Source organism: Brienomyrus brachyistius, chromosome 23 (genome assembly GCF_023856365.1).
Source record: "Brienomyrus brachyistius isolate T26 chromosome 23, BBRACH_0.4, whole genome shotgun sequence".
Taxonomy (NCBI): domain Eukaryota; kingdom Metazoa; phylum Chordata; class Actinopteri; order Osteoglossiformes; family Mormyridae; genus Brienomyrus; species Brienomyrus brachyistius.
This window is the reverse complement of record NC_064555.1, coordinates 9,068,843-9,092,558: the sequence shown is the minus strand read 5'-3', so window position 1 is coordinate 9,092,558 and position 23,716 is coordinate 9,068,843. Positions and strand designations below refer to the sequence as shown.

General features: G+C 48.6%; 2 protein-coding genes across 2 annotated transcripts in view; one reads left to right on the top strand and one right to left on the bottom strand.

Moving 5' to 3' along the window:
* Positions 1-23,716, top strand: part of elmo1 (engulfment and cell motility 1 (ced-12 homolog, C. elegans)) — a 293,132-nt gene that overhangs the window by 23,439 nt on the left and 245,977 nt on the right. The window lies entirely within an intron of this gene.
* Positions 1-23,716, bottom strand: part of gabbr2 (gamma-aminobutyric acid (GABA) B receptor, 2) — a 148,100-nt gene that overhangs the window by 40,682 nt on the left and 83,702 nt on the right. The window contains 7 exon segments of the mRNA XM_048994295.1: positions 972-1,122; positions 2,082-2,162; positions 5,380-5,440; positions 10,111-10,353; positions 10,440-10,628; positions 11,798-11,863; positions 15,580-15,681. Coding sequence (XP_048850252.1) covers positions 972-1,122; positions 2,082-2,162; positions 5,380-5,440; positions 10,111-10,353; positions 10,440-10,628; positions 11,798-11,863; positions 15,580-15,681 — 893 coding nt within the window.

Below are 23,716 nucleotides of genomic sequence, written 5' to 3'. Positions count from 1 at the left end.
CGCCGTTATGATTAAGAGGTGGAGCGCCGGGCTGACCCGATTCTACTGCTCTGCCGGGATCCCGTGAATAGTCTCGCCAAAGGACCGGGCTGCATGATAATTCCGATTTTCCGGAGGTGAGCTCTGAGAGACCATTTTTTTTTTTTAATTATTATTATTTCTACAGTGGGGGCAGCCTCAGGGGGACATTTATAGCAATGGGGCCAGATCTCCATACCCCCCCAGCTAGACGGGGTGTCCCAGTACTGTGTCTGTGATGGATTAGCGTCTGCATTATAGCGGTGGGCAGCTCCACGTTAGCTGTAGTCTGGTATGAGATGCCCTGGAATGGAGATCACGTGTTTCAGGCTGGGCCCCCGCATTCCGGGGGGGGCCAGGGCTCACGTTTGGGGCAAATGGGGGTTTGCAGGAGTGTGATCCCCATACCACAGCCAGAGGAAGCACAAACGAGCAACGATAAATGCAGGCATGTCCGTCGCGGAAGGCTGAGAACTGAGTCAGGGTGCGAATCAGGCTTGAGTCGGGGGATTCTGGAGGCTGAGAAATGGACGCGACGCGGGACCTTCGTCGAAGGACAGGCGCAGTGAGGCAAAAAAAAAATAGCCTAGTTCGGAGAGATATAGTAAACAGCCCCAGGCAGATATATTACATTGCAGTTATTTATTTATTAAATATGCTTTTGTCCAAAGTGATGTACAAGTACAGATCAGGCAACAGGGTCAGACAATCCCTGGAGCAATTAGGGTTAAGGGCCTCACTCAAGGGTCCGACGGCTAAATCAGCCAATGCTAGAATTTGAACCAGTGACCTACCAATCACGGGCTTATTGTTGTAACCTGCAGAGCCACACATGCCCTGTTCATTGGAGCCCTGGTGACCGCACCTCTTCCAGCTGACCGGGGCTCCCTACCTGGCCACATCCCCGGTTAGCGCGTCATGCTAGCATGTTCGGACCGAGCGTGTCCCTTTACCTGTGGTTACGGTTCTTGATGTTGAAAAAGAGGAAGGCGCCGGCCATGAGCATGCCCAAGATGGTGATGGTGGACAGGATGCTATACAGCGGTACGTTGATGTGTCGCCGCTGGAGACGGACGAACGTCCGGTCTTTGGGAGGTTCCACTCCTGCGGAGACCAATGGACGATCAGAACAACAAATGTCCATCCTCTATATATGTGTGTGCGTGTGTATGGGACGTGTAACGTGTGTCCATATGAGGACATACAGGTGAGTCCCTGGTAGGCTGTGACCATGGGTCGGGGGGTAACATGACCCCTTTCTCCAGGGCCCCAACACCCCTGCTGCCGAGTCCGGGTTTTTCCGCGGGTGGCGTGTCAATGGTAGCCTTCATTAAGGCTGCGTTTGCACATTGACGTGCATGGGTATATTTAGCTGCAGCTATCATCAGAATGCGGTGATGTTGCCCCCTGGATGACTTAGCTTTGATGCTAATTCCTAAACTTTCTGTACGCCTATGCAGATTTATATTTAATATCTGCAATGCAAAGGGCTAAATTTAGTTTTGAAATATTTTTGGTTATGTTGAAATGTGATGAAACCAAATGAATGGATTTCCATGCACAGCGAGTGCTACACATAGCTGGCTCCTATCTGTGTGTTTTTATGATGATTGTAAACTTACGGCTCGTAATTTTGCATATTATTTTGTTAATTTAATTGACTTCTATTGATTTATCTTATTGATGGTTTTAGCAATGGAGGCTGTCTGGTTTACATCCATCCAGCCACTGTCTAACCATATATTCCAGTCGGGTCATAGGAGTCCTGGAGTCTGTCCCTGGATGGGGTGCCAGTCACATACACAGTATGGGCAATTTAGAGATGCTAATTAGTCTTTAAGCATGTCACAAATATGCGTGTGTGTTCTATATGCAAGGGAGAGCTCAGCAAGACCATAGAAATAAAATCACATAAGATGTCTAGATGTGCAATCATCGGTTGAAAAGTCCTTGGGCTGTTAAAACGGGAACAGAAAAGAGAGAACTGAATGTCACACATCCGATTGGCCCTGGCAGCTGTAGAGTCCCCACCCCTGCAGCCAGCCACGGCTGGGCCCCCCTACCTTGAAACCTGATGGTGTTGTTGATGAGGTCCAGCACGTCCTCGATGGCGTTATACTCCCCCACCTTCACCTCCTGGCCCTCTGTGTGAGCACAAGCGTAGAACATCTCTGATAAGAGTGCCACACAACAGCTGCCTTTTTTATAGCTGCTGCGGGGTGTCGGCCAGCTTCCGAAGGCACCGTACGGCGACGCTCTACTGAGGGGGGGCTGATTACAAGGTCCTGGACAGCATCCCACAAGCTAAAGCCAGGTTTCTGCCAGCAGATGACCGCAGGTGGGGGCGGATCCGAGGCGGGGGCCATCCTACACGCATGCCAACCTCGCTGGCCGCTTACACATAAATAAATATTCCTCTCTTCGAGGTGCCATAATAATACACACATTTAATGCATCTGCTCTCCTGATGACTTTGTGGCTGCCCCCTGGCTGTTTCGGAGGGGGCGGGGTCAAGTTGCCTATGTCATCCGAGAGCGTGTTAAGCTCCTCGCCAAGAGTCATCTCCTGATTCATTAATTGTTCGCCCGGAATTACAGGAACTCCCAAAAATCCGATATGTACCCGGGAGCAAGATGCTAAGCAAGCTGAGCAGGCTGAGCGACAGGCGATGTTTGATTGGGAAGTTCTAACCTAAGGTTATATTGATTATCGAATCTTGTCGGGGGGGGGGGGGGGGGGGGAGGAGGGGGCTGGAGCCAAGGCTATTAATTTTCCCCCTGTTATGGGAAATGTTCAGTAGGAGTAGCCAGCCAGTTTCAAGGTAGGACTAGAGCGATGCCAAACGCACTGCGTGATGCAGCGTGCGGACCCCACACACCACTGCTGGAGGTGGCACGTTGGCATGTTGGCACACTGGCGCTAAACACCGGCAGCCCACCTGCCTCAATGTGTCACAAGATGACTGAGGAAAAGTGGAGAAACAGTCACAACCTGGCACTCAGGGGGGTTCCGATTAGCAAGTTTGACGTGATTTCGTGCGTAGAGCCCCCCAAGCCAGACTCCTGGCATGTCTCTGCCGTGAGACATCTGTCCTGTCCTGTCCTGTCCTGTCTGCATAAATCGCTGTAACCGGTGCTGATTAAAGCCCCCACTCCACATCCCAGTGATTCAGTGCATCTCGTGACACGCATAATAGTTTTAAATGAGGTCACACAGTGTGGAACAGAGATTCAGCTAATAGCGGACGTGACACCTTCCATCGCCATACCTTCCTGTTGTGCGCTGAGGTCCATGGAAGTCTCACATCGCACCCCACCTAACATCTACTCCAGGGGTCTCCAACTCCAGTCCAGGAAAGCTACTGTCCCTTAGGTTTTCTATCCTCCCTGGCTTCTGATGAGCCACACCTGTTCTCAGGTAAATACAGGAGACCCCTGATCTACTGACTTTCAGGTACAGGAGACAGACCTGTTGAAGAGCAAAACTCACTCAATCGATTTTTGGCCATTGCTGAAATGAGACCACCACTGACGTAAAGTCAGGCTTCCTCATCATATGTTTCAGTATAGGGACATGAAATTCATTCAGTCCTCATGTAATTCAATGACGAACTTTTGTTAAATTTTCAAAACTCGATCCACAGAAATATTCCCCCCCAAAAAAATTCATCCCGTTGACTGAGTGAGTTTTGGGAATCTGCTCTTCGGTTTGACGCCCTGTTGACATGGCGCTTAGTCTAAACTCTGGTGCCTTTTCCTGATGTCTTGATGTGCAGTGGGGGCCTCATTATTGGCATCTAGTGCATTCTTCAGGTCCAGCTCTCTCAGCGTGTTTCTAAAGATCCCTCCGTACACCCAACAGCAAAAAACATGGCCTGACAATGATGGTGGAGAGAGTGTAATAAATTTACTCTGTTCTAACTATTTATGAACGAGTACCATCTTCTTAAGAGCTTAAATGTAGAGAGTTAGGATCCAGACAGCCAGCACAGGAGCGAAGGGGAAATGACATCATCGCCGCTGCTGGTAATCGCATGCATCACACTTATGTCTTACTGCTGATGCGTCGGGCTGAATTCCAACATCTCTGTCACTCAACGGTCCTTCTTAAGCAGGTTCTGGAACCACCAAGGTCACACGGCCGCTTACTCAAGAACCTAGATCATTACACTGCTGAACAATTCTAAGAAATTTCCAAAGTGCCTCAGTGTATTTGTTCATTTTAATACAGCCTTCTCTCCAACATGGTTGGCCCACAAGCTGGTAAGAAAGAGAAAGCTTGAACAAAGAAGAGCAAAATTTACAGGAGTAACAGTTGTTAATGCTTACAATATCAAGATCTTTTGCGGGAAAGAAGCCATAAAACCTCAGAGGACAGAAAAATGCAGCGATGATAGGTGCAACACGAAACCATCACTCTATTCCGCACCTCAGATGCATTCAGTCACATCTCAGTCCAGGCCTGCCTTACTTATTGTCAAATATATGAAAGCTGATGGACGCCAGTGAAAGACGGCACATCATTCCCCCTTCATGCACGCATGGCCCCCCTCCACCCCCGCCTGGCTCTCATGAAAGCCTACGGAGCATGTCTAGCGCACGTCACGCTGCGGGACCCTCTTCCTGTCACCTGAACGTCACGCGTGGTTCTCAGAGCGACTCGAAGTCAGCCTGATCGATGTGGTCGCACGTCAGCTGCCGAGGCCGTCGCTGTGAAGCCTAGCCCACACCCTCCCTCCCCGGAATTACAGCGTTTCGAAATCTCCACTGACTGATACGATATTTCTGTCCATGTTGCCAGGTGACGCTTTATGCAATACTGTCAAGTGGCCGGGTTGGGCACTTCGCAAAATTATATGCGGCAAAAGGGGTTACATTCCTTTTCCAGACACTCACACACACACTCTGCTTCACATTTCTGCTTAATCTCCATACACTATTAAAGTAAACTACAAGATACAAGAAGCACAATATTGCTCTGCTCCCAGTCTCCAGCTGGACATGTTCTACTGCTGAAAAGCTTCTGCAGGTGGAATGCAGGTGATGGTAACTGCTTTACAGGGCATTTTCACAAGCTTTGGAGAAACTCTGTGGGACACAGCTGGGCAAGGGGTACAGACAGGGCTGTCAGAGGGGCATGGATATCTCCGGCAGATTCAGGGGGTCAGCACTTGAGAGGGGCACTTGAATTCGTAAAATTATACATGAAATTGGATTAGGGGGCCCCAAGGTGACATTTTGTTGGGGGGGGGGGGGGGCAGAATTTCTGGGTACACCTCTGGGCACAGAACCAACAATCAAACCTCTTAACATACGCAGACTGTTTTGGTGTCTTGTTTTAAGATCACTTAAATGCACTCACCTTGGAACTGCGTGAACTTGATCGTTCCCATCCGCTCTCCGTTCCGGAACATGACTTGGCCCTGGACCAATGAGAACACAATGAGGGAAGAAGGCAACATTACGTTCAGAACTCTGAATTAGAAATAAACACTAATCCCGCGATTCTGAATCCAGCTTTCAGTATCCTCATGCGACGAAGATGAGGCCTGATGAAGATGTACAGAGCCCTTTTTCGAAGCGTGGGCCATTGTAGACAAGCGTGTGAGAAATTCAATTATCCTTGTAAAGGCAACTGTTATATGTCACTGCAGGGATAACAAGTGGACAGAGATTATTAATAATTTCACTATATATTTTTCTCTGCTGTTTTTGGTATGTAAAGAGGTAAAAAGCTCAGCCATGTAGCAAAGAGGAACGCTATCTAAATGCAGACATTATGAAAGAGGTGTGTGATTGGATCAGTTTATCATTTCGAAGACGACTGTCTGTGAGACACATTGATTGTGTCAATTCTGAGAAAATGCTTAACACGCTATAATGGATAGATGACCTTCTCCATTTAGCTTTCTTCAGCAGCAAATGTGCTTCCTGCATAAAACTAAAGGCGTAAGGTGAAAAATATATAAAATGAAATAAAACTCGATGAAATTTAATTATTATACAGGACAACATAGGACACAAAGCAGGGAAGCACCACGCACAGGACACTACGTCCATCCCAAGGTACAAGTTCACACCTTAAAAAAAAAAGAATAAAAAACTAAATAATTAAATCAAAACTTTACTTTTAAAATAATAAGTACCAGTTGGAGGGTGGTAGCAGGTTAGCCCCCGTTAGCTTGAGGAAGGGCCAAACTGTGCAGTGTCTCAGGCCAGAATCGGCTGGTTCTCATGGCAATGCCGAGCTCCATCTCAAGATACCCCCCCCTCAGAATATGAGCACCTCATAGCAACCTTGGGTACTCCGTCATCACCTTTCAATCCCTCAGCCCCCATGAACTCCGGTCCCCTTGTAGCCGGCTGCTAGCGTCGATGCGAGCCATACCCACAGAATGTGGGCTGCCCGGAAGAGGAGCCATTATGTAACGGATTCACAGCACAGGTGGCCCTCTCCTGGCGTCCAAGGACAGCCCCAGGGGCTGCCGTGTGCAGGGGGGGGTGGTGGAAATGTGCTCCCTTCTGCGCCGTACCCCAGGCGATACAAGTACTGCGCGCAGCAGGTGGCGTAGCAGGACGAGGAGGACAGAGGGCAGGGGTTCACATCCACAAGGTGGGAATCGGTCTCTCAGAGAGCCCTGAAGAGCCCCCCCCCACCCCCGGCAATGCGATAAGGGATGCTGGTCATAGTACATAGACTGTGGTACAGTGGCCAGTTTGCACAATGAAGTCTCACAGCTCTAATTCCGAGTTGTGTTACTCATAAATGACATAAATGGGTGACTGACATTAACTGTGTTAAATTCACATACAGTAAATATGTAATGTATATTACTGTGTAATTCAGGCCTCATCTGTCTACATAGCTTCAGCAAACATTCATCCATCCATCCATCCATCCATCTAAATTTCCAAATGCTAATCCAGGGAGGAGCCACAGGATCACCAGAAGCTGAACTCTGTCAGCACAGGGCGCAGGGTAGTGGGCATCCTGGGTTGGGGGGCAACTTATCACTGGGCACGCAAACACTCACACTCTATGGGCAGGTTAGAGATGAGGATGTCTTAGAATTGTAGAACTAAACTGGAAAACCAATAGGAAATGCACATGACACAAGCAGAACATACAAACAGCACGCGCACACACACACACACACACACACACACACAGAGCAGGGGCGGGGCTCGACCTCGGAGGTGTGAGACCACAGCACTACCCACCGAGTCACCACACCACCTTTAGAACATTCTAACTATAGCTAACACTCACGTTCTTAGAGTTCTCCAGCACAGATTAAAGATAAATGCAAAACCTGCCTCCCCAAATCAGAACAGACTTTGATGGATTTGGAGGCAAACCCTAACGTCGGTCCCGGTGTCACGTTTCACCACGCGGGACGGAGCAGGTGGCATGATGACGAGCGGAGGCAGGCTACACCCTAGTTCACTATACGCCCGTTAACCAAAACTAGGTCACAGCTTCTGCGCCTCATCCTTAACCAAGCGGGAAGCAAACATGAGACTAAGCCTTCGCAAGTTTCTCTTTTACATCCACAACTGGATCTCGCCTGAAAATCCCGGCCCGCTCGTTCCTGCGTAGCGATCCTTATTGTGCAACGTCTCTTTGTTCTTTTGTTTTCTGTGTCTAATATGTGGTCAATTACAGTGTACATCGTCACGCCTGCTTGGTCATGTGACCCGTGCCTCCATCGCCATTGGTGAATCGTGTGGCTCACTCACAGCTCTGGTTGGTGGTGGCTTTTACAGCACAGCCACTCAGCTGCCGCACTCTAAAGTAGACAGAGACAGATATAAGTGTTCACGTACTACGCTGCACCTCTGGGGAAGCGAGATACCATCGCCCCTGAGCGTCCTCCTTGCTCTGGGGCTACGCTGTCTTCCCCTGGCCCCACCAAGGGAACCGTTGCCTTGACGACCACATTGGGTTCTGCCGTGCGACTAATCACACCCCCTTCCCCCATCCAGTGGGGATTGTGTCACTTTCTTACTCTGCTGTTCAGAAGAAATCGGCGGTCAGAAGCCCCAGGTCCCACGGGAGGGACCGCAAGCAGACGGGACGGGTAACAGCAACATGAAACACAAGCCAACAGCCGGGGGCGGTGATGTGTGACCAAACTGGGCCACTTCCAGGGGGGATTAGGACACTGGTGTCGCACCCGGGGGGGGGCAGCCTTTCTAAATGAACCCCCTCTCCCCCACCCCCGCCCCCCGCGAATCAGCAGGAAGACACCGCATCATGGGGATGACGCGGCTTTTCCCCAAGAAATTACACCCCCCTTAAATCATCTTGTGTTTCATTCCATCTGTAGCATATACTCATCTTTAACTGTATATTTAAAGATTTCTTACTTACAGGGAAAAAACAGGTGCAAACAGCATGTGTGTGTGAGTGTGTGACAGAGCACATTTATTAAAGTATAAAATACATGCGGGCGATGTTTCTCATATTCCCTGTTAAAACACCTGATGGCTCTCCCACCATAGGCCTCTAAAATATTTTAAAATGTACTCAGGGCATAATATTTATTTCAATATTTACGGCCCACCCTTCCTTGGCCCGGCAGTGTGAGTAAATCCTTTTTCGGCAGAGGTTTCCGTCGGTGAAATATTTCATTTCCGAACAGGCGCGGTGCCTCAGAGCTCCTCCATATCAGGGCCTCCCACTCACTCAGTTATTTAAACCTTTACCCACATTTTTTTATCCCACAACGAGCTCCCAAGCGCTCACCAAACGACTCTCTGATCCTGAAACAGAAATTCTGGCGTTATTCATCGCCGAACGAAGTATGCAGCAAGGCACTCCCGTCATCAAATGAGAGGGAAGGACATGTACCACCCCGAACACCCTAATGAGGAGTGTGGTCCTCTTGATCACCCTTCCTCCAAACGCCGGTCCTGATCACAGATGTCTTTTCGGCCCTTTGGGCGCGATGGTAGAAGCTCGCTGAAGTTCAGTGGTCTGCCCTGCGGTCGAACTGGCTCTGCCCCTACTGGCAGAAGTCTAGAGAAAGGCGGGTCTGTTGGGCACCTCCAGGCCCCTCTCGCCCCAGGCCCAGAGCTAGCTGGCAAGGCCAACTCCAAACGTTAGCACTGGGGAGGGGGACATCATGACATCATGGTTTGAAAGGTCAGGATGAAAGCTAAGGCGTGGCAGTTCAATGACTAACAGGTTGCCTCACAGCAGCTCAGGCTGCCCCTAGGTGTGAAAACAGGGGGGGGGGGGGGGGGGCTGAGACAGCTGAAGGTCAACCTTCTACCTCGTTACAAGGACACCGAGAAGGTCTCAATCAGCATCCCGAGCCAGCGGCTCATCCTCAGGCCAGGCTTTGGCGGGTGTAATAAGGCCCCAATTTGCATTCGAAAGTCACGTGCTACTGTGATATTCGCATCGCAGACACTGAAGCGGTTCCGTAACATCTTTCCACTTCCTGGAGGAAAAGGCCAAGGCTTCACGCCTCATAAACAGAGGTGTTCCTTTTCGCGTTGTGTAACCAGCCTCTAACATTTTCCAGTGTCATCCAGTCCATAAATTCCCCTTTTAGTGGCATTATGAAAAGGTCTTGACTATTTCTGACTATTTAATACGAATCAGCAGCATAGCGACACTTAACCTGTCCATTGCGATCTTCTGCTGCCGTTAGAAGACAAGTTAGCCTGTAGAAGATGATTCTTAATCAGGGTTTGTGAATCAAAGAAAAAAACGTTACAAGGCTCTTCATAGGAGTAAGTTTGAAGACTGTTTTGTCTGCCATTGGGATGGATAAATTAGTCCCATTAACCAAATGGACAAGGTACTTGATTACTCAAGTACATTTTCCAGGAAGTACAATACAGGGTACATAATAATAATTAGGTGCAATTGCATTCTCTCTATAAACGGTACAAGACGTCACCAAGACAAAGAGACCAAAGAGACCTAAACCACACAGGCTCCGTTCATCCAACCTGTCACTCATAGGGTACAATAAAGACCCTTTGAAGTTCATTTATTGCTGATACTGCAAACAAAACTGCAGAGAATGTATAAAATTGCAACATTTTTACAGTATTACTGTTGAGCCAGCGTACTCACCGTTACACCGAAGAAGTTGGTCTCGTTCATGACATCCAGCACCATCCTGCCCACCTCCTTGTCATCGACCGTAAAGTTCCTGTAAATGTCCCTTCTCTCCTTTTCTCTCAGTATCTCCATGACGCGAGTCAAGGTCTTCGCTATCACCCAAATGCCGTCGTAAGCAAATCCGTGGAATTTGCTGGACTCCACTCCCTTCTGCAGCCGTCGAATGTTGTACTCCCTCTCATACTCTTCTGGGGTCTAAACACAAGGAGGGGCACAGGAAGTCATTCAAAGAGGCAGCAGGATTTGATGGAGTGTGGCTAATTAACTCAAAAAAGGCCTACCCTTCCAGAGATCCCCTTAATTTGCTTGGCACTCAGGGGCTCGAAGTCTACACTGATGTAGCCCTCCATGGCAGTCAGCAGCTTCTTGGTCGTGCAGTTGGTGGAATTAGCTTGTTCCCACCAGTTTCCTTGGTACCATCCAGGAATGATCCACTGGTACTTACTACCAAACATGTTCAGGTTGTACGCCTGGGAAAGGAACAGGGGAATGGCAGGAATTTTCCTAAGCTGTTCCACCAAATTTACACAAATCCCCAATGCAGCCCAAAGAAATACAATGACTTGCTCAGAAGATAAACATAGTTCACGAAGGAATATCAAACAAGCAGCTACACACAGAACTGAAGCACCAATGGCTCACTTTCATCTGGAGCATTTCAGCCTATTAAACTGTAGAATGTGGAGCAATTTAGCTGCTAAACTGTGGTATGCGGAGCATTTCAGCTTGCTAAACTGTAGAACATGGAGCATTTCAGCTTGCTAAACTGTAGAACGTTACCTTAGTAGTAAATGTTATTTAAAAGGGCCTTTTCAGAATAGTCTGCCCTTCCCTGGGAAGAGGGGGGACTGATAGGGATTTAATGAGCGATCTGCCCAGAGACCCACGTGACACCGTGACACCCATTAGACAGGGCAGGGTTTGAACACGGGCCAAGGAGACCCACAATGGCAGAACAGTTATTTTAAAAGAAGTTTCAAAAATCCCAAGGCATGGAAGCGTAGCAAAGTGGCTCTACCTTACCGTTGGCTTGTAAAATTATTTTAATTACAATCCTCACACAGATGGTGGTAAATGTCACACTTACCACACGGGAAACTTAAAATTAGCGAGAGGGGGCCAGAACAGGTGGGTTACAGGGTTAGTAAGATGTGGCTCTAGCCGCAGTGTCATAGGGCTCCCATTTTTCTGATAGGGCTGCCTATAGGTTTTTGGTGGGCAGCAGTTTCTGACACGTACTTTTATGCTGCCAAAAAGTGCTCTCAATAGGTTTTTGTGGGGTAGCAGTTTCAGACACTTAGGGATAAGAAATCCTACAGATTTCTACAGATACAGCCAACCAAATACCTCCTACTTCTCCCCATGGCTCTGGAGGAGATTTCATGATTCCAGCAGACGACTATTTCAGACCACAATTCCCTGTTGTTTTGTCATGACACTGAATGGCTTCAGTATTCAAACAGAATCCATAGTGTCTCCACTGATCATTAGAGCCATGCTGAAGTAACGTTCCCCCTCTCCCACATGCAAATCTTCACCTACATCCACAGCAGTAGGGCTCTTGCCCTGGAGAGCCCAAGCTTCAGTCCGCCAGAAAGTCACATGAGTAACGGCATCTGCCGCGGAAGGTTGTACTCACGCAGCAGAAGACTTTGGAAGCCAATTTGTCGTCAAACTGCCCGATGATGATCCTCACATCGTTGTCCTGCAGAGGACAAGAACAAAACAGGATGACTGACATCACCATTCAAGGTGAGGTAGCTGACATATCAACCTCTTCCAAAGTCAGTGGAAGGCGGTTCTGATGGTCTCCACCCCAGCCTGATGGAGATGTTAAATGTCACCATCGCAAATGGTTCCTGGAGGCATGAACTGCAGAACCTCCGGAGGGGAATAAGAATGGACTAAGTGCTGTAGACACCATAGGTCTCCTTCAGGCCCCGTCTTGGGAACAATTAACTTTTTATTTAAATTACTACAAGACACACCAGGGCGCGCACAGAATGGGGGAAGAATTTAACTGGCGTTTAATTAATTTGTACCTTTTGTTAAAACCGAAGCAACAATTCACAATACTCTGCAGTTAGAAACATACTTTCACCAACATAACATACTCCGCACTCTCTGCTGGCACATCCAGATATGGAGAACAGACTAGTCTTAACTTTATTCATCACTAAAAATCATTTCTCAGAAGTTACAAGCTCTGAGTTCTGAGTCTTGCTTATCTTCTACAAGAAGGAAAATGTGTACTCAGTCTTGTTATCAGAGTGGTGTTCTGTGCATGTTAAATGGGATGTAAATTACCTGGGGTTTCCCTTATACTTTTTGGAGAGCTGAGGTCCTGTAGGAAGGACAGCTATACTCCATAGATGGCCAAAAGCAGGTGGACAGCAGTTTGTCCAACATCTCATGCCAGAACCAAGGATAATAATATGAAGTGTTTCCCCCTTTTGCTGTCATAATAGCCTCTACTCTTCTGGGATGGCTTTCTGTTAGATGTTGTAACTTTGCTGGTGGGATTTACTGCCATTCTGGTTAGGTATTGATGTAGGGTGATAAGCTCCTTTTCTGTGGGCTTGTGGGGCCTACTACTCTGCAGTTGATCTTGTTCCCAGACATTTCTATTTCACAGTCGGTTCACTTGTGATTGACCAGGTCAGCTCTAGGAGGGCAGAAATTTGGCAAAGTTACTTGCTGGAAAGACCCTATGATGGCATCCTCTGATATGCCAAGTCCAAAGTCACTATCCTTCACTGTCCGACCACCCATCCTGCTGCCAGTGTGTGTTGCTGGAAATTGCATAGCTGTGTGCTCAATTATACACCCGTGTCAGCAATACTTGTGGCTTAATTTCCTCTACAAAATAGCAGGGTCTACATACTTCTGACCATATAATATACATGAAGAAAGATCCTGTGCTTCTTGAATGCTCCTTAGATCATCTCATCATTTCAAAAAAATGCATTTTTTAGATGGAGTTACATCCTCTTTAATGTTTTAATGGCTTCAAGCTGTCTATTAGTGTTGCTTTAATTATCATGATCCAGTTTTCGGCCGTCTGAATGAGAACACAGTGAATGCTTGTTTGTACTGGTGGCCTTCTGTTTGCGGCTGCCATAACACACTTTCCTGTTCCTTGTAGTCGCAGTGACGTGTGGATAAAGGTGATGTGGACAGAGTGCGCCAATACCCCCTCCTTTCCGGCCGAATGCAACACAATGAGGCCTTGTGTTGCACACCACGGACTCCGAAGCGTTCCCACATTTCCGGAGAAGGCCTTCAATGAACGGAGCTTTCCAATTCATGGCATCTCACAGGACGACTGAGGCTTTTATCCAGATGCTTCATTCCCTTTCAAAGGCCTCTGCTTGGGCTTGGCATCCAGCATCGCTCAGCACCCTCCCCCAACTCCTCATTCCCACTACCCCGTTCCCCCGACTCAATCGCAGCCAGGCCTCAGGTGTGGCCCAAGCGGACGCCTGACAGGTCCTTCGCAGAGCCGGCCGCAGAGACTGAAAAATCAATACCTGCACCGGCAGAACCAGCAAAAACGAGGTGCTGTTATTGAAACACAATTAAAAGCTTAAAGCAAGGAACCGTGTTGTGTGAAATCCAACTTTGTTCTGGTTACACCAGATGATGAGACCTGTTAACATTGCTGAGGATTCTCCTGTAGCAATATCTCATTAAAAACATGCACTCATTATGTATGGAAAGCATCAGCCCTCTAATTTTCACAGCAGAAAGGAACCTTCTTGTGGCAGTGGAACTGGCCAGAGACCTAGTGCCACCTTAACCGTCGATCCTGTTTAACGTGAACTGATCTCTATCGTATCCACACCTGTGTGGCTACACACTGTCAAGGACTTGTTCCCAAGAACTGGGCAGCCATTCTGCAGCTTCAGCACTTTCCAAACACACAATCTGGTTTTGCAGCTTCGTTAAGCTCGTAAGGTCACTGAAGCACAGTACAATTGTTTTACAATTAATCCTTAGATGCCTGGCTCATTCTACAAACACTTTTACATACCTCGGGTCTTTAGCAACCTGGCGTGTAAAATAAAAAAAAACAAATCAAGCTGTAAATGCCCATGACTCAGCAAAAATGTATTTAATGTTTCTTCCATGACGACTCTGAACAGTTTCAAAACACTTTTAATGCTTTATGAATATTTTTTTAATGAAATGTATTCTTAATGTGTCCTGGCCCTGCCTAATATCAGCAGCTAGCGATAATGCCGACTCTTCCACGTTTTCAATGGACCTATAACATTATTATATACCTGAGGTTGCTCGTGATCTGATACCTTTCTTGCGAATAAACGGTCAAAAAAGAAATTCGACGATATTTCGGCTTTGTTTTTCATGTGAATTGATATGGATGAAAAGTATGAACCATATCTAAAAGACTGAGTGAAGACTGCATCAAATAATATTAAAAAAATTATGTAGCGACCCGAGGTTTGCATCTAAGGCAAAAAAAATGATGACGATGATGATGATTCAGGGGTTGGTTATACAAAAAAACAGCATGTTGAAAACACCCGGCTCATAGAAGCCCCTCTGCTCTCCCAGACCGGCAAGGGGGCGCACTCTGATTAGCCCCACAGCCCATGAGATCACCGCTGACACCTCAGAGCCACGGACAGCGTAAAATGAGCTTGTGGCCTCCGGTGAAGGGCTGAGTGGCATAAATGTTTAAAATGTGTTTACAGGAAAGCAGACACTCCCATCAACGGGCGGACAGTAAACAAACAGGTAAGGTCCTGCCGCTCTCGACACGCTCGACTGACGAGGGGGAAGTAGCCGCTGATGATGTGGGCCAGGAAGTGAGAGCTGCCCCAGAGAGAGTGCCCGAGGGCATCAGCCATATGACGGCGCCCCGGATCAGTCCCCCCCGTCCCCTGGCAGGTGAGTGGTAGAACAGCTAAAGCCACCATGTCGACGAGAGCCAATCAGAGGAGGCGGTGCCTGCAAGGGGGTGCAGCTGCAGAGTTATTTGTGCTCCGCAGCTGAAGTGATGAAGGGAGGGGAACAAACGGCGCAGAAACGGTAAACGGAGGAGCGAAAACCAAAGGCAAAGTGAGCCGGTGTGGGTTTTCATCAGGTACCTGAACCTCCACAGCAATTACAGAGATGGAAGCCAGGGAAGCAGGAGAGAGGAAGCCATTTAACATGGAGCCGCGCTGCATTAGAGGACACGGACATGTTTAATTCATGTTGTTGTTTAAATAATGCATATTGATATAACATCACGTGTCGCTGGAAGCATGTGGGTGCAGCGCCTGGTTGTTCTGTAGAGAAGGACTGAAGAGGTGCCAATGGAGGGCGAAAGCGCAGAAGCTTCATTACAGCTCTCAGTATGATATGCCCCTCCCGCCCCCGCGCCCCCTGGCCGGTCGCCGGGACGTCACTCACCTTCAGCTTCTTCACATTGACGCAGGGGTCGTCGGAGAAGCTCTCGGTGTCGGCGATCTGGATGTCGGCCTTCTCCAGCTCGTTGGTCAGGTCGTTCCGCACCTGTCGAGGGAGAGCGAGACGGGCTGCCTGATGACGGCTGCATGCGAGGAAGATCTGATGCCTTCGAACCATGTTTTCCTAACGACCGCTCTGGCCGCATGCAAAAAGCACCGAACGCGGCGAGCCTTTTAGAATAATGTAGCGAACACGCATCGCCTCAGCACGTCAGGCAGGGAGCTGACTCCAGGAAAAACATTTGTAATCGTCAATTAATGCATTTAGAATAAATTAGCCTTTCAAAGCAGGAAATTCCGTCTGGACCCCTGTTGAGTTTGAGCTTTGGCAGTGGACGGTCTGCTCAGCTGGGCCTCCTGCACGCGTCAGGTCCATCATCAGCGCCGGAACACCTGCCGTGGTCATGTTGGCAGACACGCTCGATTTTCACAAAGAGATCCAGGTGAAAGGTGAGGGCATTCAGCTGATGGTCCAAAATCAGGTCACGGCAGAGGAAAAATAATCTGGGATGCTAAATATTCAACCCCTTCCTGTTTAGCGAGCTTCCTTCCTTCCCGTGGTGATTCACTTCGGGAATATGAAGTGGCGGTTTCTCGAGATCATGGCAGGCCATTTTAGATGTGCTGGACAGAAGCCAGGGGGAGCCTGGCTGCCCGGTGTGTCCCGCTAATTTAAGGGGACCAGGATTCCCAGGGGCAGGGGGGTAACAATGGTCTCCCCCTATCAGATGTCACACACACGGCCGGGCCGTACCACAGGTGGAAATATTACGGCCTTAGATGGGATGCCATATTCAGGGTGGCACGGTGCCTGAGAGGGGAAGGTTTCCACGCTGCGGGTGTCAGGTGGGGGGGGGGGGGGGGCAGTGAGGGGGCGTGTCCCAAGAAATCCTCATGGATATTTCTGACCTTCTAGTAAAGCGGGAAAAATTGAAAGCGATGCACATGATTGTGATGGATAGCTACCTGGGTTGCTGTTTTTGTGTGGCTGTCGTGCTGCTTGGCTGTGGAGGGAGAAATCCCAGCATTCAGGTGTGCTTGGGCCAGTCTAACGAGGAGACTTAACCTGGGTGAATTCTGAGCCTGATGACAGAGTGCTGAACAGTAAAAGAGCTCAGGAGGATTAAAGGATTTCGAAGCAAAGCCCGGCCCTGCTGATGATGGATGTAATGAAATATATAATGTATTAATATCCTGCCCTGTTAACTGAACTCAAACTAATATTATAGACTGAACTCATGGCTATCAAGTTCGGTGATTTAGAAAAAAAAATTACGCGTAATGTTGGCGATCTATTTCAAATTAAGCAAATTTTTGATGATTTTCCCATTTTGTTTCTGATTATTTTGTATATGACTGTCCTGCACCGAATACGGGATTTAATGGAAAACGGGTGCAGGGACATGGGACAGGCAACGACAGGTAGCACTACACAGAGAGACTTCAATGACGGATCTAGGGAGACAGACTGAACGCCGACGTATATACACAGGACAATTCGAAAGAACAGGAAACAGCTGGCCACAGTCGGGATTGCACACATGGTAAATGAGGGGGTGTGGCACAGAGGAGGATCGGACGAGCAGGGTATCACACCTGGGACAGGCTCCACGACCCCTGTGATCCTGACTAAGATGTACAGGTTCTACAGCTCTTATCTGCCTTGTCTAGCTCAGCCTATACGGTTTGGTGCTCTCAAAGGAGCAGCTGAAGGGGCATCAGCAGAGAGGATGGGCCCTCGGGGAGAACCCAGAGGATGTCTCCCCAGGGTCTCAGAACCCCCCCATTTCCGTTTTCCGTGAAGATAAGCTAGTCAAGCAGGTAACGCAGACCGCGTACCTATAAGAATGGCAGCGAGATCTAACCCTGCGCTTTGCGGAAACCTCCCTCAGCGCCCTGCCACTGCCAGGGCACACGCAGGCAGGTCGATAAAAGCCACTGCTGCCCATCAGAAACGTCTAGAACAGCCGTTCGCGCTCTTGCCTGTCCTATGGGGAGAAGGCGTGTGCTAAATGAGCATTTGTGGCCGCACCCCTGCTGGTGCGGAAAGCTTTCCAGGAGAAAGTGTCTCAGTTTGACTGGATAACGCCCCCCCCCTCCCACCCCCACACCATTGTCCCAGTCTCCCAAACTCAATACCTCAACCCTGATGAGGTCTGCAGTAAAAAAAAAAAACTGTGAGGACAACCGACATCACTCAGTCCCGGAGTGGGATATCCCACCATGCCTCAGGGTAAATCACATGCAAGCTGCCGTAAATTTTGCGCGAGTCATCTGCATAGTCAGGAATAAGCAAAACCTGCTCTGTCTTGGTCGCACTAAAGCTAAAAACATGTCATTTTATGCAGCCCCCAAAAGCACAGCACTGCAGCGCCGTGCTATTTATAGACAGGTTTGCACATCAGGCTAAGTCCCCTCTGCACAGCGTCGCTTAAACATGCCCCGCGATAAAGAGGGAGCGGGGATAGGAGGCTGGCTTTACATCTTCCCCACATCGTCAGCAGGGTGCAGGAGGTGGATCGCTCAGGATTTTGGGCCGTGATCAACCAGGGGGAGGGAGGACTTCACTGCCGTGTACAGGAAAAACCGCTGCCCATGTCCCACGGCTGAGCAAACAGCAAACATGGAAGATAGCAGAGCCCAATTCCAAGAACTAGGTGCATTTTTGACACGATGCTGAATCAGGTGGATGAAGATGTGGCGGTCCCTCTTCCATGCTCGGGGGTTACTCTGTATAAACACGCAAGCGGGCCCTCTGTTTGCATGCCTGTATGAGCCCGCACACCGGAGCGCTGCTTCAGCCACTGACGTCAATGCTACTCTCACGCTAACCCCCAACGGTAAATGTTTGCGATGGACTAGTGTTCTGGCACTCCGGCGGATGTGATTTAGCCGCGTGTTTGTACAGTACACTTCGGAAGACTGGACCGCAGGCACCCGGGATGCAGACAGACATCGCAAATGAGCTCACGGCATAAGAGGCTGAACACGACGAGCCGCATCCCAGGGGTTTGACAAAGGACAGATTAATTAATCGCGCAAAAAATATAAGTAATATATGTAAATTAATAAAATGCATATTGCAGAAATATTTTCATGAATCTGCTTAATATTTATCAGATTATCAAATTGCAATTGCGTGACTGCAAATGATGCATCAGTAAAACACTGTTATATATTAAGTATGCATTTAATTCACCAGATCAATGTGATCATAAGGTCATAACTGATAAAACTATTCTTTTTTTTGTGGTTCAATTCCTCTAAGGGGTAGTTCCCTCAGCGAACGCACCCTAATCAAATCTCTTCTTGCCCCTGAGGGAGTTTAGTCTGCTTGTTAAATTAAAATGAATAAAAGAATGAACCAGTCTGAGTATATCTACACTGATGGAGATCACATGATGCTGAACGGAGACATCCTGCCTGTCATTTAATACTGGTTGCCACAGTTGCAACCTATCAGAAGCCTTGAGAGGGCGGGCCCTCACGAGGCACATATAAAATGCCTCCAAGCTCTGGCCGAACAGACAGATTCAGATCATCAGGACTGTCTGTCGAATCTTTAATGTTGAAATCGGGATTCTAGAATAATCCGCAAGGCGGCAAGCCACAGCAGGACCCAAAACAGACCTTAATCCGCATATTGATGGAGACTTCGAGGAAAAAGGCTTGATAGCGTCCAGCTGCAATGTCGTTAGATCCCGAAAAATCCCTTTATGCGAAAACTGGGAACTTGACGGGCTAAAAATAATGGTATGCAAATTTATATTAAGGGCAAAAGTGCAAGAAAATCCCAAAGGAAAAAGCCAACAAGAGCCAGGACATGTATTAAATTTAGATTTCGCATTACTGATGCTGTAGTATGCCAGATTTCTGCATCTGTACGCACAGAATGTAGACTTTGGGGAGCGCATTGCCATTAGAGGATGATTTACAGATGCATACATCTCAGTCCCCTTTTCCTATTTTTGGCACTCAGCCATGCAGCGCAAAATCATATCGATCTTTTTTGGACTCTGGAGTCTTGTCAATTAGTAAGTGAAAATAAAAGTCTTGTCCTGCCCAGTATCCATGCATCTTCCATAAACACCTATCTCGCCTAACAAAGCACAAGGCTAGCAAGCGACCCACTGGTGTGGATGCCAGTCTATCGGAGGGCACTGACTGGCATCATGGGCAACTTAGGGACACCAGCTCATCGAACTGCACGTGTTTAAAATCACGCATGTATGGAAGGAGCATGCAAAGTCCACGCACACAGATCCAGAGGCAGGGATCGAAGTCACATCCCTGGAGCATTAAGCTGCCCCCTGAGCGATAGATACACAATCTTGCCTTCCAAACTGCAGTTATTAAAGTTACATAAGCGGGAGGAAGTCCGGCCCAACCTCAAGGAAAACAGCCATCTCTCATTAGCGCGGCGTTTTATGAAGTGAACCACACACATAAAGCCAGTGGTGTTTACCTCTCCAGGTGCAGTGCTAATAACATTACTCCAATGCTGAATAACCATCCATTTTCAATAACCGTTCATCCAATTAGGGTCCCTGTGAGCCACAGGCAATTCTGGGATGCATGGGGCGTATCCAGGTTACAGGGCGGGAGGCCGAGACTCGCGCCAAAGGTACATTAGACAACAGATATTCATCTGGAAAGCAGCACTTTGGAATGAGGTGTAAAAGTGGAAGAGAGAGGAAGACCTCGGGGAAAACGTGTACAGCCCAAACACAGACCGCCGACCCAATTCACTACCCGCAACCCTGGAAGGGAGATGAGTCATCGAGGGCCCGTTACTTCACGCCGCATACCGCATGCATAAATGCATCTCGCATTTCTTATTCGAAAAAGGCTATTTATGACAATGTTAGGGAATCATTTGGGGAAAAAAAGAAAAAAAGCCCTCTCACTGTTCCAAAGTGCAGGATTTCACCTGCATGTGTGAGGGAGCTCTTCATGTCATGGCAGACTGGTGCAGGCGCAGTGCGTCCTAAATGCATGCACTGCAAAATAACCGACAGGTTTAACGCTTTGAAGCCGGCATGTGAGACCGTTAGTCATAATGGAAACATATTGTAAAAAGGGGGACGCTCCAGACTCTCAGGCACAATAGCGCACGACTTTAAAGTCTTAAAGCTGGTTATTTTAAGAGCCGAGTGTTTCTTATATAAAAACAGCATGAAAATAAAGTATGGCACAGAGGTTCTTAATCACACAATGCCGACTTACTCCATCGTTATCGCCCAGCCTCCGGTCATCCAGAGGAACCTCTGCTACGCACCCGTGCAGCCACACGCAGGTGAGGCTGCAGGAGGCACAGCGGCAGTCTTAGCGCGCACCCGCGAGGTGTGGGCATTGAACTCCACGCCATCTGCCCAGCGGCCTCCGTTGGATGATGGTGTTGCCTCAGGCACCGCGGGGCCAGGCAGGGGAGGTGTCCAAACGCCACCTGCGACTGAGGCTTCCCCGCCGCGCCAAACTGCAAAGCCCCGTCAGCGACCGACAGACCACAGCCAGGAAGCATGCGGAGTCCGACGCCAAACACGGATAGCCTCGCACAACGTGACCATTTCAGCCAGAACAATAAGACAAATTATGCTAATTTGCCTCATTTGCAAAAAGCCCGGCTGGAACCTTCAGTGTCAGCTGAAATGCCTTTGCTAATCGATGATGTGGATTGATTTTATACGTTACAATAATGATCTGACCTCAGAGCAAATAAAGAAACACCTCGATTCTCAACGCATATACATCGAGGTGCTTACAAATACATTCCCTGGTTTGGCTAAATTAGCATTACAGATAATGATCCTTTTTTAGCTGGAGTGATGTAATCCCGTGATGAGCAGCTGCACTGGAACGCAGACAGCATCAAGCGGATCGCAGGCTGACGCACACGGATGCCGCCGTGCAGGCCCACCCGTGCGGCCACAAACACCAGGGTCGCGGCTTACGTGACAGGCTCGCCGGGCACCGCTATTAGCACAGAGGGAGCACGGCTCGTGTTTAGTGGGATATCTGTGTGTGCCGTCAAGCTCCCCCCTCCCCCAAGCCCTTCCGGGGGTCGAGGCTTGATATATAATGTACTTTTTAGAGGAGCAGATGTTGCCCATCGCTGCGCACTGGTGTATCGCCAAGCCTCACGGCCCCCCCGTGCCTCGCCCCATGTCTCCATCGTCACGCTCCTGCTTTCTGTGAACCTTGATTGCCGTTACGCCACCCGAACGTTGATCTGCGGAGTGCAGTTATAAATAGCCCTGGCGTATGAGTAACTCAGCATGTTTGGGCCAGAGCTGCAGCAAACCCACGTGCAGAATCTCATTGGGAGCGTGATCCGCGGCCAAGCCGCTCTTTCTGCGTGACGGCCGGCCTGGCCTAGGTCCTCCTGCTCATGCAGAGCCCATTAATACGTCACAAGCATGTTTATCACCCTGTTTTCAATTCCCCCCCCCATTTCTCATAAAGTGGAACATCCCTCCCCCTGTTAGGTACACATTCGTAGCTTGCCATGGGTCTCGGGGACAGATCTGGAGCCAGCCTCGGGCTTGTTTTCCCAGAGACTTGGGAAGACTTTGCCCCTGCCTGTGAGACGTTTGGTGCGTTCTTCTGCACAAACAAAGTGACAATTTGGCAATGGCTGTTATATACTCTCCCTCCCTGGAGGGGGCGATCTTTTGCTCCATTTGAGGGCTGCCCCTGTGGGCCTGCCCTTGGAACCACCACATTAAACATGGTTAGTTTTTAAACTAATATATCCTGAAAAGTATGTCATGAATACAGGATCACCCCGCCCCCTCCCCCCTCGCCTGCCTTTGTATTTCAATTACCCACTCATGTGCGCCCGGTGACGGTTCCCTGAAAGGGGTTGCGTTTGTATCACCTTCCGCCTCACATTCAGTGCACATGTGCAGCGACGACACGTCCAATTGAGCGCCGGCCTTCCCAGCAGGCTTTGCTCCAATCTAGCAGAAAGGAAAAGCAGTTTGCCGGTGCCACATGCCCCGGTACCCCACAGCTAAATGCTTTTCAGAGGAAAGACCCAACACAGTTTGGGATCTCTGTCATCTACTCTTTACTTCCTACAATCCATGATCCATGATCGTCTCCCACAAGATGACATCAGCACATCTGCCAAAGCAGCAATAGCTGACCAGCAGGTCTCGATCTTCACTGATCATGTTTCACAGGATAATTCAACTAAATTTCAATTAATATTAAAACATACATGAATAAAGTATACGGTGTGGACACACCCACTCACAGAAAGGTTCATTTGTACTATACTCCACATTTAAGAAATAAAAAAGTAAAGACATCAAAACTGTGAAGTACCATATATGGAATTGTCCACTGAGCAAAAAAACTACTAAACAAAAAAATAAATCATTGTTTTGGCAATTGCCGGTTCAGATCTCATGGCAGGCAGAATGATCTCACCATTGGGACCTTGAGCAAGGCCCTTAACCCCAATTACTCCAGGGACTGGCTGCCCCTACTGTCTCCTTTATGCCAGTTTCATGAGGTGGCCTCCTGGGATGCTTTCCCAGCTGTCCTGCAGGAGGCCCCACATATATGCTGAACACTCACTGGCCACTTTTCCTTCACTCTCTGGTCAAACTCCTACAAAACCATTTCTACAGTATTTAGGTCTGGTAGCCAGTTCATATGAAACAGCACTATCACTATCCTTTGCAGGTGGCTTGGCGTGTCCAAACTTCTGACTGGTACTGTATATGGATATTATAAGTGTAACAATTGTACCGTACACCCTGCACATAACAATGGCCACCTTGATGCCAAATGGCAGAGAGACCAGAGCAGAGCCAACTCTATCAATAACACCGGGGAGGTTCAGCCATCGGAGAGGGTCTGGGCCACCAACAGTTGAGCACAGAAGTTGCCTGTATTATTGGTGGCCGGTGCTTTGATGTACTCTGACCAGCCTCCTCGCAGCCCGGTGCCACTTCACGGAATCAGTCTCTGCTGGGTTTTCATACATATTTCATACGTGAGCTTAGCGATTTGAGGTTCGTGTTCCTTTCATAAGCCTCTTATTAGCCTGTCTTTCCGGATGAGTGTCAGCA